Raw genomic sequence first — 14,795 nt, 5'->3', positions numbered from 1 at the left:
CTCTTAAAGGACAACCAAGAATGATTGCCTCTAAAATAGGGAAAGAATGGCTGCGAAAGGGATGACTTATGTTACACTGGTGGTTTTTTGTTGTTTTTGTTTTTTTGAGACAGAGTCTCACTCTGTCGCCCAGGCTGGAGTGCAGTGGTGCAATATTAGCAGCTTCCACCTCCCAGGTTCAAGCAATTATTGTGCCTTAGCCTCCCAAGTAGCTGCGATTACAGGTGTCTACTATCACACCCAGCTAATTTTTTGTATTTTTAGTAGAGACGTAGTTTTCACTGTTGGCAAGGCTGGCCTTGATCTCCTTACGTCAAGTGATCTGCCCACCTCGGCCTCCCCGAAGTGCTGGGATTACAGGCATGAGCCACCACGCCCAGCCACATTGTATATTTTTTATGCATATATACTATTTACAAACTTTTTTTTATAATACTTTTTTTTTTTTTTTTTTTTTTAAGAGAGTCTCATTCTGTTGCCCATACTGAAGTGCAATGGCATCATCATAGCTCACTATAGCCTCAAACTCCTGGGTTCAAGCAATCCTCCCACCTCATCCGGCCAAAAAATACTTTTCTGAAAAAGTAGTACAATATCCTTGATTTCATTCATAAATTGATAGTTCAAGTATCGATTTGCTTTATCAAGCTATTTCAGCCTTAATATTTCTCCTATAACTTGAAAGAAGACATAACAGTTTTCCTATTTATCCACACCCTGATTTAAACATTTTTATTGAAAGGTCACTTGATGGGTCAGAGAATTATTTGCTGCTAAGCCACTCATCCAAAGACTCTAAACCTACACAGTTCAGTGTGATAGCTACTAATTAGTTTCTCAATCACACTAACTACATTCTAGTAATCGATAGTTATGTGTGGCTTGTGGCTAGCATACTGGACAGCACGGATGCAAAACATTTTCAGATCACTGCAGAAAGTTATATTGGACATCACTGCTCTACACCAGGAGTCAGCAAACTAGAGCCTGCAGACTAAATTCAGCCAACCACTTATTTGTGTAAATAAAGGTCTACTGGAACACACCCATCCTTATCAATATTGGATTACGTATTATCTGTGGATGCTTTGGCACTACAATAGAGTAATTGCAACAGAGACAGTGTAACCCAAAACGCCCAAAATATTTAGTATCTGCCTCTTTACAGAAAAAGTTTGCTGACCACTACTCTAGATTATCAAATTTCATTGAAAAAGAAAACATTAATTTCCCTTAGGCCTCAAAAAGTTTTTGAAGGCTTGCATTGCAAAAATGACAAACCAGCTAAACCTAAACAGATGTCCACTTCATTTACTAAGTGTTAAAGACACTTAATTTTTTACCATAAATCCATAAGACAAAAGATGTCCTAAAATGTAAATGCTGATATTTTCTAAGCATCTCTATAAAATAGCTAGTAAAAACACAGAAGACAGATTACTAGTCTAGCAATTCTAAAAGAGCCAGCCTAAGAGAAAATATTTCTCAAAAATATGCCTATTTTTCTTAGCAATATCTGTTCAAAGAAACGGGCTGGGCACAGTGACTCATGTCTGTAATCCCAGCACTTTGGGAGGCTGAAGCAAAAGGATCACTGGAGCCCAGGAGTTTGAGACCAGCCTGGGTAATACAGTGAGCACAGTGAGACCTCGTCTCTACAAAACAACAACAAAAATTCGAAAGCATGTGCACCTGTGGTCCTAGCTACTCAACAGGCTGAGGCAGGAAGATCACTTGAGCCCAGGAGTTCAAGGCCACAGTCAGCTAGGACTGCATGACTGCACTCCAGCCTTGGTGACAGAGTGAGACACTCTCAAGGGAAAAAAACGAAAAAAGAAATTCATCAACTGTTTGGAAAAGCAGCACATTTCTTAGGAAAAAAAATACTAGAAATATTTACATCTAACCACCTATTTCATGTAACATTACTGTATTTCAGGATTTCAAAACAATTACTGAAAACACTGTTTTTTAAGAAAAGTAAATAAACTTGTGTTTTTAAAGGAATTTGGTCTGCTTTTAAGATCAGTGAAGCATCTTTACCAATTAAAGGCATTTTTAGGCCGGGCACAGTGACTCAAGCCTGTAATCCCAGTACTTTGGGAGGCCGAGATGGGCGGATCACGAGGTCAGGAGATCAAGACCATCCGGACTAACATGGTGAAACCCCATCTCTACTAAAAAATACAAAAAACTAGCCGGGCGAGGTGGCAGGCGCCTGTAGTACCAGCTACTCGGGAGGCTGAGGCAGGAGAATGGCGTGAACCCGGGAGGTGGAGCTTGCAGTGAGCTGAGATCCCGCCACTGCACTCTAGCTCGGGCGACAGAGCGAGACTCTGTCTCAAAAAAAAAAAAAAAAAAAGGCATTTTTAATTGAATTTTGCGTATTATATGACCAACTCTACAAGGCACTGGACAGAGAATGATGATCCTTTTACAGCTAGTAATTTATGAGGCATATTAGTATCACTTACAGTGACTTTACATACGTAAGAACAAAGGGGTAGAAACACAGCTGAGGAGTACACCAAGTGATTAAGAGAAGGCTTCAAGGAGGAAAGCAATTTGAGTTGGGTATTGAAGTATGAGCAGACAGGTTTGTAAAGGTAAGGCAAAAGGGGGAGGGAAGAATGGCACACCACCACAATTCTAGAGTGAATGTAGAGCAAAGAAAATGAGACATGAAAGGACTTAAGTACCAGAAAGTACGAGTTCAATGCTTCAGAAGTATATAGCTTGAATGCAACTGGAAAAAAGAAATGGTGGCAGGTATAAAGACTACAGACTTCAGGGTCTGAATGCAAATGTCTTTACATGTCAAACTAAGGAATTAAGATTGGATCTGATTTAAGTCTCAAGCATGATTCATGCAAGGAGAGGAGAGAAAGAGATGAGATCGGATCTGATAGTATAAGCCATAGCAAAAGTTTAGTTTTCCAAAAAGAGAGATGACATGATTGATTTTATAGGAAAATGACACTAACAGCAATCTGGATCTTGGACTATAGTGAGAGACCAATCAGCTACTATCCAAATCAGAAATAATGGCCAAAAGTGTTGAGAGTGAGGATGAAGAAAAAAACAGATGAAAAGCAGCAGCATGGCCAGGTGTAATCCCAGCACTTTGGGAGGCTGGGATTACACCCGTAATCACGCCTGTAATCCCAGCACTTTGGGAGGCTGAGGCAGGTGGATCACCTGAGGTCGGGAATTTGAGACCAGCCTAACCAACATGTCTCTACTAAAACTACAAAATTAGCCAGGCGTGGTGGCACATGCCTGTAATCCCAGCTGCTCAGGAGGCTGAGGCAGGAGAATCGCTGGAACCTAAGAGGCAGAGGTTGCGGTGAGCTGAGATCGCGCCATTGCACTCCAGCCTGGGCAACAAGAGCAAACTCCATCTCAAAAAGAAAGAAAAGCAGCAGCTACATGTAGTAGAATCTAAAGTCCTGCACTCCTACTTTGTAAATGTCCTTTATATATGATAATTTCCCTTTTCCCTTTTTTTGTGTATAAATGCACTTTTGGCATGGAAAAAAGTTTATATGGTAAGTTATCAAGACAGGAGGTAAGATGGCCTTTTTTTGTTTTTCCACCCATGGTATTTGGAAGGAAAATGCAAGAACTCTAAGTTAGATGTGGATTACAGGCTATCTCTGCTGTGACACTATGAGCGTGACAGTTAACCTCTCAAAGCTCTAGATTTCTCATTTTTAAAAAGATGAAATTGAACTAGATGATCTAAAACTTTGGAAAGTTCTAATCCTCTGATGATACTGACAAATCTTTAATCTTCTGTAAGTATCCAATAAAAATGCAAATACAATAATTTAACTACAAACCAATTGTGAAAAACCCATCAAACACAGGCAAATACTATTGCACCTATTAGCTATACACATCTACATGTACTTATTGTGAAGAATTTCATGACATACATTATGTAGTCATCAACCACTCATTTGAAACCCTGACAAAAGAAACTCTGTAAGCTGTGTCAGCCACGCACACCACCACGCCTGGCTAATTTTCGTATTTTTAGAAGAGACAGGGTTTCGTCTTGTTGGCCAGGCTGGTCTCCTGGTCTCAGGTGATCCACCTGCCTCGGCTTCCCAAAATGCTGGGATTAAAGGCGTCAGCCACAGCGCCCAGCCAACAAAAGAACTTTTTAACAATATTGCTTTATTGATCAAATTTTTAAATGTTTCTAACTGGAGAAATGCAGTCTTGAAATCTGTAACCATAAATTGTCATGTGTGACTTCTTAATAATGAAGAAAATTTATTTTATGAATTCTTGCTTGTATTAAAAAGTTCAAAAATATTCTGAACTTGTTTCTCTTCAAGAATAACATTTGGCTGGGTGTGGTGGCATGAGCCTGTAATGCCAGCACTTTGGGAAGCCATGAGTTCAAGACCAACCTGAACAACACAGCAAGACCCTGTCTCTATGAAACGAAAAAACAAAAAAAAACAACTTTCAAGCCAGATTTTTTTTTTTTTAAGAAAAAGATAGTTGGACGTCCAGCATGGTGGCTCACGCTTGTAATCCAGCATTTTGGGAGGCTGAGGCAGGAGGATCACTTGAGCCCAGGAGTTCAAGACTAGCCCTGCCAACACAGCAGAACGCTGTCTCTACAAAAAATATTCAAAAGTATAAATATTAAATAAAAAGGAGAGTTGGGTCAAAAGCCTCTCTTCTTGCAAAACAAAAAGGTGAATAACATTTTTAATTAAAGGTGAAAAACTCAGATGTAAATCTTGCATTTTCAGCTTGTTATAAATTTATGTGATATCATATTGCCTGAAGTCATACTTCAAGGGAAATAACTTAAGATTTTGCAAACTGTAGTATTAAACTTTTCTAATGATATATTAAGTTACTTCTTTCAATGTTTCTTCTAAAGACCTGAACAATGTTTTGGTTATATACTACATTATATATACCAAAATCATTTCTCTTTAATGTAACCTACGTGATTTCTGGCTCCCTAAAACAGCATTATGCATTTTCTGAGTTAACCAAAATAAAATCTGGAAAGAGCTAAACTGTAATCTACCATGATCAGAGTGTAAAATCCTTTACTATGCAAATCTGCCTCGCAGTTTAAAACAGTTAAAAAAAAAAAAAATTTAACATGAACCCAAAGGACACAGATGTTCTTTCAGATTGCTGGTATCAATGAACATAAAACTAATCCCACTACCAACCCACAAGAGATGTGGGTGTTTACTGTAAAGTTGCAAATCTCAACCAGATCTTTCATCCAGGAAAAAAGCCTTTATTATGGTGTTTCTTATACATAACATAGTGATTTAAACTAACACTTTCAGACCCTGAGACTTTCTTTTTTTAGAAAAAAAGAGCATTATATTTTGAAGACAACCAAACTAATCTTACTCTAGTAAAGAAGCTTTATTCATTCTAATTAACAAATTTCACTCAAAAAGGAAGTGTATTCGAATCAAGCACTTTATTAGAGGGGAAAAATATTCAAAAAATATAGAAGCAGGAATTATCTGGTTTTTGTTATAAGCCCATACTACTCAAATACAATTCAGAAGCAGAATTTTTAACTTCTCAAAAGTTCCCTAATAAGAGAAAGCTATTTTAACAACAACAACAAAAAAAAAACCCACTAAAATACATTTTTTAAAACCTAAAGTATATTACAAAGTTAGCATGAGGAGTATGGGAAAAACCCACCTCAGATTTATTAACAGTGTCCAAACAGGAAAACTGGATGTGCTTTCCCCAAATATATCTGATAAAATTCCCACAAGAACACTAGTATAACAGGTAGAGTGGATATTCCAAAACCAAAATATGTTAATTATAGTAACTCACATTCTATGATAAGCATTCAAGGACACCTGGTAATTAAAGGAATTATGAGAAACAACTGAGTACCTTGAGGCCTGTTCAAGTTATTACAAGAGAAAAAAAAACTCTGCAATAATAATCCTTTACACTTGGATAGTACTTTGCAATTTTCACGATACCTTATGACAAAACACTACAGAGTTGTTTGTTTTATGAAATTAGTGCATACGCACACAACCTACTTTGGTCCTAGAGTTCATATACCAACCACATCAAATTATAACAGCGCGCACAAAGATAAGCAGCACTTCAAATTTTACTAATGTCATTGTGGCTGATCATCAGTGTATTCAGAAATATTCCGTTACAATCCTCTTCCGTACAGTTTGACTCTCTTTAAAGTCTATGCTGGACAGGGTATCTTCCTGGGTCCCTAACCTTGGGGGAGGGTAATTCCTGCCAGGAAGCTGGTTCCACCGGCCCTGCTGTAGCTGCTGTCTGCCCTCCAGGACCAAGTAAGGATAGGCATTCTCAGTACTTTATTCAGCTCTTCTTATCTTAAGAGGACAATCAGTAAAGGCTTCCCAAGGTGTTCCTACAGTTCTCCCCCAACTCCTAGGAAAACAAAGGTTCAGGCCCAGCTTTGTCACTCTGTATTCCCTTCTTGATAATCTAGGTACTCGATAAGCCCCAGCCCACAGTCATTGGGCAGAGGATGGAGTGAAGGACATAATACCCAAGATAGCCAAGGGGCTGCGAGGTAAAGGGTGGTTAGCGGAGAACTGAGCCAACTCTTAAGTTACCGCCTGCGAAACGCAGCTGGCCCATCAGGTCTCCTTCGAAGGGGGAAGGTACGCAATTCAGAATGTGAGAATGAGAAATCCGGGACGCCGGGCATACGACAGGGATGGGAGTACCGCATAGAGGGGCCAACGGGCCGGCCAGCCCCAGGGGGCGGAGATCGCGGCCGGGGGCGGCGGTGCCCAGCGGGTCAGAGCCGCCGGGCTGGCGAGGACCCCAGGCCGTGTTCGTCCGACGGGCTCCCCGGCGAGGTTTCAAACCGCCGCCCCCGCAAGGCGCTCAGCCGATTGGAAGTTCCACAACGACCGTCACTACACAGGGCCGGAGCGGCAATTCCGCGGCGGAGCTCTGCCTGCCCGCCGCGTTCCCCCAAGAGACCAGACCCCAAAACTCCTCCTCCACCGCGGTCCCAACTCGAGTCCCGCCGCCGTCTCCGAGCACTCGGAGGGCGCCCCTCTGGGACGGGACCGACGCCTCGGACCGAGCTGCGCCGCGGGAGTTCGAGGGGCGCGACGGCGACCGCGCGGGGGAGGCGGGCGGAATGGGCGCCCCTCGGAGTCGGTGTCGGGACGCGACCCCGCGATCCCCTCCGCCTCGCCCCTCGGGCACGGCCCGACTGGGATCCGACCCACCCATCCCGCCAGGTCGCGGGCAGGGCGAGGACCCGAGAGAGCCTACTCCTCCCGCCCCTGCTCTTACCCATCTTTCCGCCTCGCCTTGTAGACGTGCCCGTAGGTGCCGCGTCCCACTTTGCACCCTTCGTACTCAAACAAATCCTCCACCCGCTCCCGCTCCGCCGCCAGCTTCGCCTTGAAATCATAATCCATTGTCTGCTTCCCCCATAGAGGCACGGGACGCGGGGGCCGCCGCCGCTCAGTCCCTCCTCCTCCTCCCCCCGCGACCGCCGCTCCACTTCTCCAACAGACGCCTCTCGGGCGCGCGCGCGCGCGCCGCCCGCCGCTCCGCGGTCCGCCTTCAGGAAGGGACTCCTCGGCGGCCGCAGCAGCCACCTCCTCCACCTCTTCCTCCTCCTCCGCGACGGCGGCGGCGGCTCCCACAGGCACCCCCAGTCCCGCCTCCCCTCTTCATTTCCTTGTTTTGGAACCTGGTGGGCCGCGCCGTGGCTTCCTCGAGCTCATTAACGAACTCACCGGCCCGCCCCATGGTCGCGGGGGCTCCTGGGAAATGTAGTCCCGAAGGCCTCAGCGGCCAGGGCGGTTTCGCCGGCCTAAGAAATACAGCTCCCAGGTTACCTCGGGCCGCCACAGCCTCACCCCCGACAAAGCATGCGCGCCTGCGTACCAGGGCCGCCCCTCCCCCTCAGGTAGCGCGGGGCTCCCGGTTCCTGTGAAGGTGGAAAGCTAGAAGTTCCAGTGTGCTTTCTGCAGTTCTCGGGGAGGCACTGGAAAGAAGTGCCTTACTTTAGTGGGAAGGGGATACTCCACTGTAACTAGGCTCACGCACAAAGCATGGAAAGCATTAAATCAGCACCTTGCTGAGGGGTTGGCTGCAGTAGCTTGGGAAGAGAGGGCTAGTGAGGACAGTTGTACCGCAGCTTGTTTGTTTTCTAGGGCAATGGGTCCGCCTATTGCCCCGCCCCCCGTCCCGCCGTTCATTGGCGGGGGCTGGAGAATGACGTCCTCGTTGGTGCGTGGGTATCCCCAGGCTTTGGCTTCTTTCCCGCTCTTGATTGGCGATTGGATGTGCTCGGTTCTTCCTGATAGGTTGATCTTTTTTCTTTACGATGCAAAAACCGTATTTCAAAAACTGAACCTTCAGCAGTTTCCTAGTGCCTGCTTTGGCCAGAGGAGAACATGCAACTTCTGAGCTCCGGCAGCCAATCATCATTTTCTTGGCGCTCTAGTCAGTTTTCTCTTAGCATATGCGGTTCGCATAACTAGGTTTGGCCATCTGTCTAAGAACAATTAAAAGTGCCTGGAGGAAGCCGCGTTTTAAAACTATCCTTTGGGTTGAATTTTAAAGGATTTTTTACGGTCTATGCATGATGGTGAGGTTCTCCTAGAATATTTAAGAAAGCCCCTTTAGTTAGGGTGAACGTTGATTGATTTCATTGTGTTGGGGCTCAGGACACACTACCACAAATTATAACTGAAGGAGTCCAGAATATGCCACCCCAAAATATGCCACTCTGGCATATTGATGTCTTTCAGCAAAAATAAGATCCAGCCAACACAGGAAAATGCTTCACTTATCCCACTACTGCCTAAAATAAAGGATAAAACTGTCCCTTTGTAAAGAGAAATGTACATTTCTAAAGGAAATTTTCATAATTAAAGGAATCTGTACCAGAAAGAGAGCTGCTCCTAGTCAACTAGTATGATGAGATACTTTTATCTGCATAAACGTCAACCTTTATTCATCTTACGTTTTCTCCTCTTATCCTCCCTTAACTTGTCTCCACCACCCCCCTGGAAGCCCCAAGCCCCACTTTTATTTTGAAGAGACTGGCCTTGCTGTGTTGCCCAGGCTGGCGTCCAACTCCTGGGCTCAAGGATCCTCCTGCTGCAGACTCCTGAGTAGCTGGGATTACAGGTTCGTGCCACCATGCCGGGCCCCCACGTCCTTTCTGAGGCCAGGATGTAATGTAAGTGTCAAATATCTGGCCCTTCTTTGAGTCTCATATTTTGTGGGACTCTTGTGCATACATACGTAATTAAAACTGTTTTTCTCCTGTTAACCTGACTGCTATCAATTTAGTTTATAGACCAGCTGAAGAACCTGGAAAGGTTTCCTCCCCTGTAATGGTGAGCCTAATGTCTCAAATGCTTGGGAATACACACTTAAACGTGATTGGTGCTAGGCTAGGACATAACACATTCATTAGGAGGACAAAGAAGAGAATTGTCAGTTCTACCCAAAGTGCTAGATAAGGAAAGTTAATAGTGAACTGCCTGCTAGGTTTTGAAAGAAGCTTCGAAAACTAGAGGGAGGCGGAATTATTTACTTTATTTACTACATTACCCACTCCTGGAAAACTTCCTCAGACCTTAAGGGTATCTTCAGGCCAGGTGCAGTGGCTCACGCCTGTAATCCCAGCACTTTGGGAGGCCGAGGCAGGTGGATCATGAGGTCAGGAGTTCGAGACCAGCCTAGCCAAGATAGTGAAACCCTGTCTCTGTTAAAAATGCAAAAATTAGCCAGGTGTGTTGGCATGCGCCTGTAGTCCCGGTTACTCGGGAGGCTGAGGCAGGAGAATCGCTTGAACCCGGGAGGCGAAAGTTGCAGTGAGCTGAGACCACGCCACTACACTCCAGCCTGGGTGACAGAGCAAGACCCTGTCTCAAAAAAAAAAAAAGAATGGTATCTTTAATCAAGAAAAATATCAGTTGCTCTTGTTGCCATGCACTGTAATAACTGCTGGAGATAGCAGGAAAAAAAAAAAAATTGGTCTTTTTCCATTGGGGAATTAAACCTACTGAAGAAACAATATGCAAGCAAATTAAAAATAAACTGGTTTAAAAGCGCACTGGTAGAATAGGCGGGGTTCTAAGTGAGTCAGGGTAGACTTCATGAAGTAGGTAGGTTTGAGGCAAATTTTTTTTTCACTCCAGCCCCGTCTGCTGAGTGAGAGCCAAAATTTAAAGCATGAGTAGGACTTTGCATGAAGGACAAGTCGAAGAGCAAGAAACGAGGAATTATTTCAGGTAGAACAGCATGTACGTAAATCATGAGAGAACATCATATATTCTGAGAAATGCAACTAGTGTGAATATTACAGATTAAGACAGGAAAAAGCAATGGATAAGAAAATACTGGACAGATAAGCAGAGGTCAAATTATGGAAAGCTATGTTTCATTATTCTGTTGACCTAAAAGGAAAAAGCTGGGGCAAAATTAATATAAGTAGAGAGTTTATTTGAGCCAAACTTTAGAATTGCAACCCAGGAGTACAGATACAAGTTGCCTTGAATGTTCACTCCAATCAGGAGCAGTTACAAATAGATTTTTAAAGGCAAAAAAGGGGGATAGGAAGTGGGCTCAAAGTTGTTTGTGAGGGATTCTCATTGGTTTACAGGAATAACATTGATTAATGATTGGCTATACATTGTTAAGATATAGGGTGTGGGTTATAGCATCTGATGCAGCATTATTGGATTAATTTGTAGCTACTTGGGGCAATAGCAAGCAGTTTCAGGAGATGAATATGTAGCTCAAGGGGAAAGTACCACCTGATTCCAGTATCTTTTTTTATTTATTTACTTATTTAGAGACAGAGTCTTGCTCTGTCACCCAGACTGGAATGCTGTGGCGCGATCTCGCCTCACTGCAGCCTGCGCCTCCTGGGTTCTAGTGAGTCTCCTCCCTCAGCCTCCCGAGTAGCTGGGATTACAGGCATGCGCCACCAAGCCCAGCTAATTGTATTTTTAGTAGAGACGGGATTTTGCAATGTTGGCCAGGCTGGTCTTGAACTCCTGGCATCAAGTGATCCGCCCACCTCGGCCTCCCAAAGTGTTGGGATTATAGGCGTGAGCCACCATACCGAGCCTATTTCCTGTATTATTTTAATGTCTCTCTGTGCCTTATAATTTAAAAGGCCTCACATTTCTCAAATGAAAGTTTTTTTCTTTTCTCAATTCTGTAGGCAATAGGAAGCTATTACAGACTTTTGAGCTAAGGAGAACTATAATCAGCCTGTGTATTAAACAAATTCTCTGACAAAAGTGTTCAGGTTCGGTTGGAGGAAAGTGAGACTAGCAAAGAAGCTATTGCAATAGTACAGTAAAAACAAGGATCTGGGCCGGGCGCAGTCGCTCACGGCTATAATCCCACCACTTTGGGAGGCCAAGGTGGGCAGATCACTTGAGTTTGGGAATTTGAGACCAGCCTAACCAACATGGAGAAACCCTGTCTCTACTGAAAATACAAAGTGAGCCGGGCCTGGTGTTGCATGCCTGTAATTCCAGCTACTCAGGAGGCTGAGGCAGGAGAATCACTTGAACCCGGGAGGTGGAGGTTGCAGTGAGCCAAGACTGTACCATTGCACTCCAGCCTGGGCAACAAGATCAAAACTCCATCTCAAAACAAACAAACAAAAGACAAAGATCTGAACCACGGAAGAGCAGCACTATGAGAAAAAAGCACATACTAGAATTATTTAGGAGTAAAATTTAACAAGACTTAGTAATTAATTAAATGTGGGATTAAAGGAGAGGGAAGAATCCAAGATAAGTTTAAGAATTTTGACTTCAGCAATACGGTAGAAATTTCAGAAAGTTAGGAAACACAGGAATGGGAGCAATTTTTGAGAAAAAGATAAGCTTGGTTGGGGCATGTCGAATTGGAAGTGCCTTTGGGGCATCAAGATAGAAATAACTGTCAGGCATTTGAACCACAGTGACTCCATCTTGAATAGGGTAGAATAAGGCTGAGACCTGCTGGGCTGCATTCCCAGGAAGTTAGACGTTTTTAGTCACATGATGAAACAGGAAGCCTGCACAAGATACAGATCATAAAGACTCCGCTGATAAGATGCAGTGAAGAAGCTAGGCAAAACCCACCAAAACCAGGATGGCGACCTCTGGTCTCCTCGCTGCCCATTATATGCTAGTTATAAAGCATTAGCATGCTAAAAGACATCCTACCAGTGCCATGACAGTTTACAAATGCCATGGCAACTTCAGAAGTTACCCTATAGAGTCTAAAAAGGGGAGAAGCCCTTACTTCTGGGAAATCCCCACGTCTTTCCCAGAACACTTGTGAATAATCCACCCCTTGTTTATCATGTAATCAAGAAATATAGTAAGTATACCCAGTGGAGCAGCCCATACCTCTGCTCTGCCTATGGAATAGCCATTCTTTTGTTTACTTCTCCAATAAACTTGCTTTCACTTTACGCTGTGGACTCACTCCAAATTCTTTCTGCTTTTTCTTTTTTTGAGATGGAGTTTTGCTTTTGTTGCCCAGGCTGGAGTGCAATGGTGCGATCTCAGCTTACCGCAACCTCCTCTTCCCGGATTCAAGCAATTCTCCTGCCTCAGCCTCCCGAGTAGCTGGGATTACAGGCATGCACCAGCACACCTGCCTAACTTTGTATTTTTAGTAGAGATGGGGCTTCTCCATGTTCATCAGGCTGGTCTCCAACTCCCGACCTCCAGGTGATTCGCCTGCCTCGGCCTCCCAAAGTGCTGGGATTACAGGTGTGAGCTACCGCACCCAACTGGTAGTAAATCGTTTTTAGGGGAAATGAGTGGGCCCAATGCTCACAAAATGATTAGTAAATAATTCTCATTAGAAACTAAATGGGCCAAGTGTGGTGGCTCATGCCTATAATCCTAGCACTTTGGGAGGCCAAGGTGGGCAGATCACTTGAGGTGGAGTATTGGAGACCGGCCTGGCCAACACGGTGAAACGCCCATCTTTACTAAAAATACAAAAATTAGCAGGGCATGTTGGTGCGTGCCCATAATCCCAGCTACTTAGGAGGCTGGGGCAGAAAAATCACTTGAACCCAGGAGGCATAGGTTGCAGTCAGCTGAAATTGTGCGACAGCCATCCAGCCTGGGCAACAGAGCAAGACTCCATCTCGAAAATAAATAAATAAGAAACTAAATGAGACCAGACAACAGACCATAGTGTGGGATACAGTTCATCTGGTCTCTACTGTGCCGTTTAATTTTCAATGTCTTCCTTTGTGCTATGAGTTTTAATATTTTCTGGTTAATGAAATTCCAGAGAGAGAATTAATGGTTATTGTGTTCTTCTCCAGGAGTTTCAGTTTCTAGGTAGATAAGAGAACTTCAGAGAATAGCCTCATCCTGTGCTTTGGGAGGAACAGAGGATTGAGAAATGGTGGCAGTGTGGAGGCAGCGGCTGGAGGCTGCTTCTTTAGTTCAACATGCCTAAGTGCCATATTTTGGAGTTCTGTTTTCTGAGACTCAACATGTTCTATTTTTCCCATTTTACATATAAACACACTGAGACAAGCCAGGCGTGGTGACTCACACCTGTAATCCACGCACTTTGGGAGGCCAAGGCAAGTGGATCTCTAGGTCAGGAGTTCAAGGCCAGCCTGGCCAAGAGACCAGCCTAGCCAACATAGTGAAACCCCGTCTCTACTAAAAACACAAAAATTAGCCGAGTGTGGTGGCGGGCACCTGTAATCCCAGCTACTTGGGAGGCTGAGGCAGGAGAATCACTTGAACCTAGGAGGTGGAGGTTGCAGTGAGCCAAGATCGCACCACTGCACTCCAGCCTGGGTGACAGGGCAAGACTCCATCTCAAAAAAAAGTTAATATTTATGGTGGGTCTGGCTGAAACTTTTTTCTTTTCTTCTTCTTCTTCTTCTTCTTCTTTATTCCTCTTTTTTTTTTTTTTTTTTTGTAGAGACAGGGTCTTGCCAAGACTGGCCTCAAACTCTGGGGATCAAGTGATCTGCCCACCTCAGCCTCCCAAAGTGTTGGGATTACAGGTGTGAGCCACCACACCTGGCCCTGAAACTTTCTTAGAACTGTATTACAGTCTGAGTCACTGCCTACTCAACCCTACGTTCCCTCTCTCCTTCACAGGGGTCAAAGCTGCATTACAATCTGATAGTTCCTCCAGCTCCCTCCCCATTATTTCCTCCAATAAATCTCCTTCATGTCTAATCCCATCTTGGCATCTGTTTTTCAGAAGACATGAACAGTGCAGAAATTATTTATTGATTGATATGACAAGACCTCCAAGATATATTTTTATATGAAAAAAGCAAGAATATGTAGAGTGTCTATGATATGCTAACTTTTTTGTTGTTGTTGAGACATAGTCTCGCACTGTTGCCCAGGCTGGAGTGCAATGGCGCAATCTCGGCTCACTACAACCTTTGTCTCCTGGGTTCAAACGATTCTCCTGCCTCAGCCTCCCAAGTAGCACACCCGCCACCACACCCAGCTAATTTTTGTATTTTTAGTAGAGACGGTGTTTCACTATGTTGGCCAGGCTGGTCTCGAACTCCTGACCTTGTGATCTGCCCACCTCAGCCTCCCAAAGTGCTGGGATTACAGGCATGAGCCACCATGCGCAGTGCTAACTTTTTAAAAAAAGAAAACGTACACATTTGTTTTTATGCACATATGCTTAGCTATTGTGGGAAGTCAGGGACCCTGAACGGAGGGACCGGCTGGAACCGCAGCAGAGGAACATAAATTGTGAAGATTTCATTTTAATATGGA

At 44.2% G+C, this 14,795-nt stretch overlaps 1 protein-coding gene across 5 annotated transcripts in view; it reads right to left on the bottom strand.

The window, feature by feature from the left end:
* Positions 1 to 7,806, bottom strand: part of CDK19 (cyclin dependent kinase 19) — a 217,264-nt gene extending 209,458 nt beyond the window's left edge. For 4 of the 5 annotated variants that reach the window (XM_009206271.4, XM_009206272.4, XM_003898309.5 and 1 more), the window contains exon 1: positions 7,324 to 7,806. In XM_009206271.4, coding sequence (XP_009204535.1) covers positions 7,324 to 7,451 — 128 coding nt within the window. In that variant the 5' untranslated portion in view covers positions 7,452 to 7,806. The remainder of the gene's footprint in view (positions 1 to 7,323) is intronic. The other variant, XM_009206274.3, reaches the window with a different exon arrangement.
* Positions 7,807 to 14,795: the final 6,989 nt, after the last annotated feature.

Source organism: Papio anubis, chromosome 6 (assembly GCF_008728515.1).
Source record: "Papio anubis isolate 15944 chromosome 6, Panubis1.0, whole genome shotgun sequence".
Classification (NCBI taxonomy): Eukaryota; Metazoa; Chordata; class Mammalia; order Primates; family Cercopithecidae; genus Papio; species Papio anubis.
The sequence above is the reverse complement of the archived record's forward strand: the minus strand, read 5'-3'. Positions and strand labels throughout refer to the sequence as shown.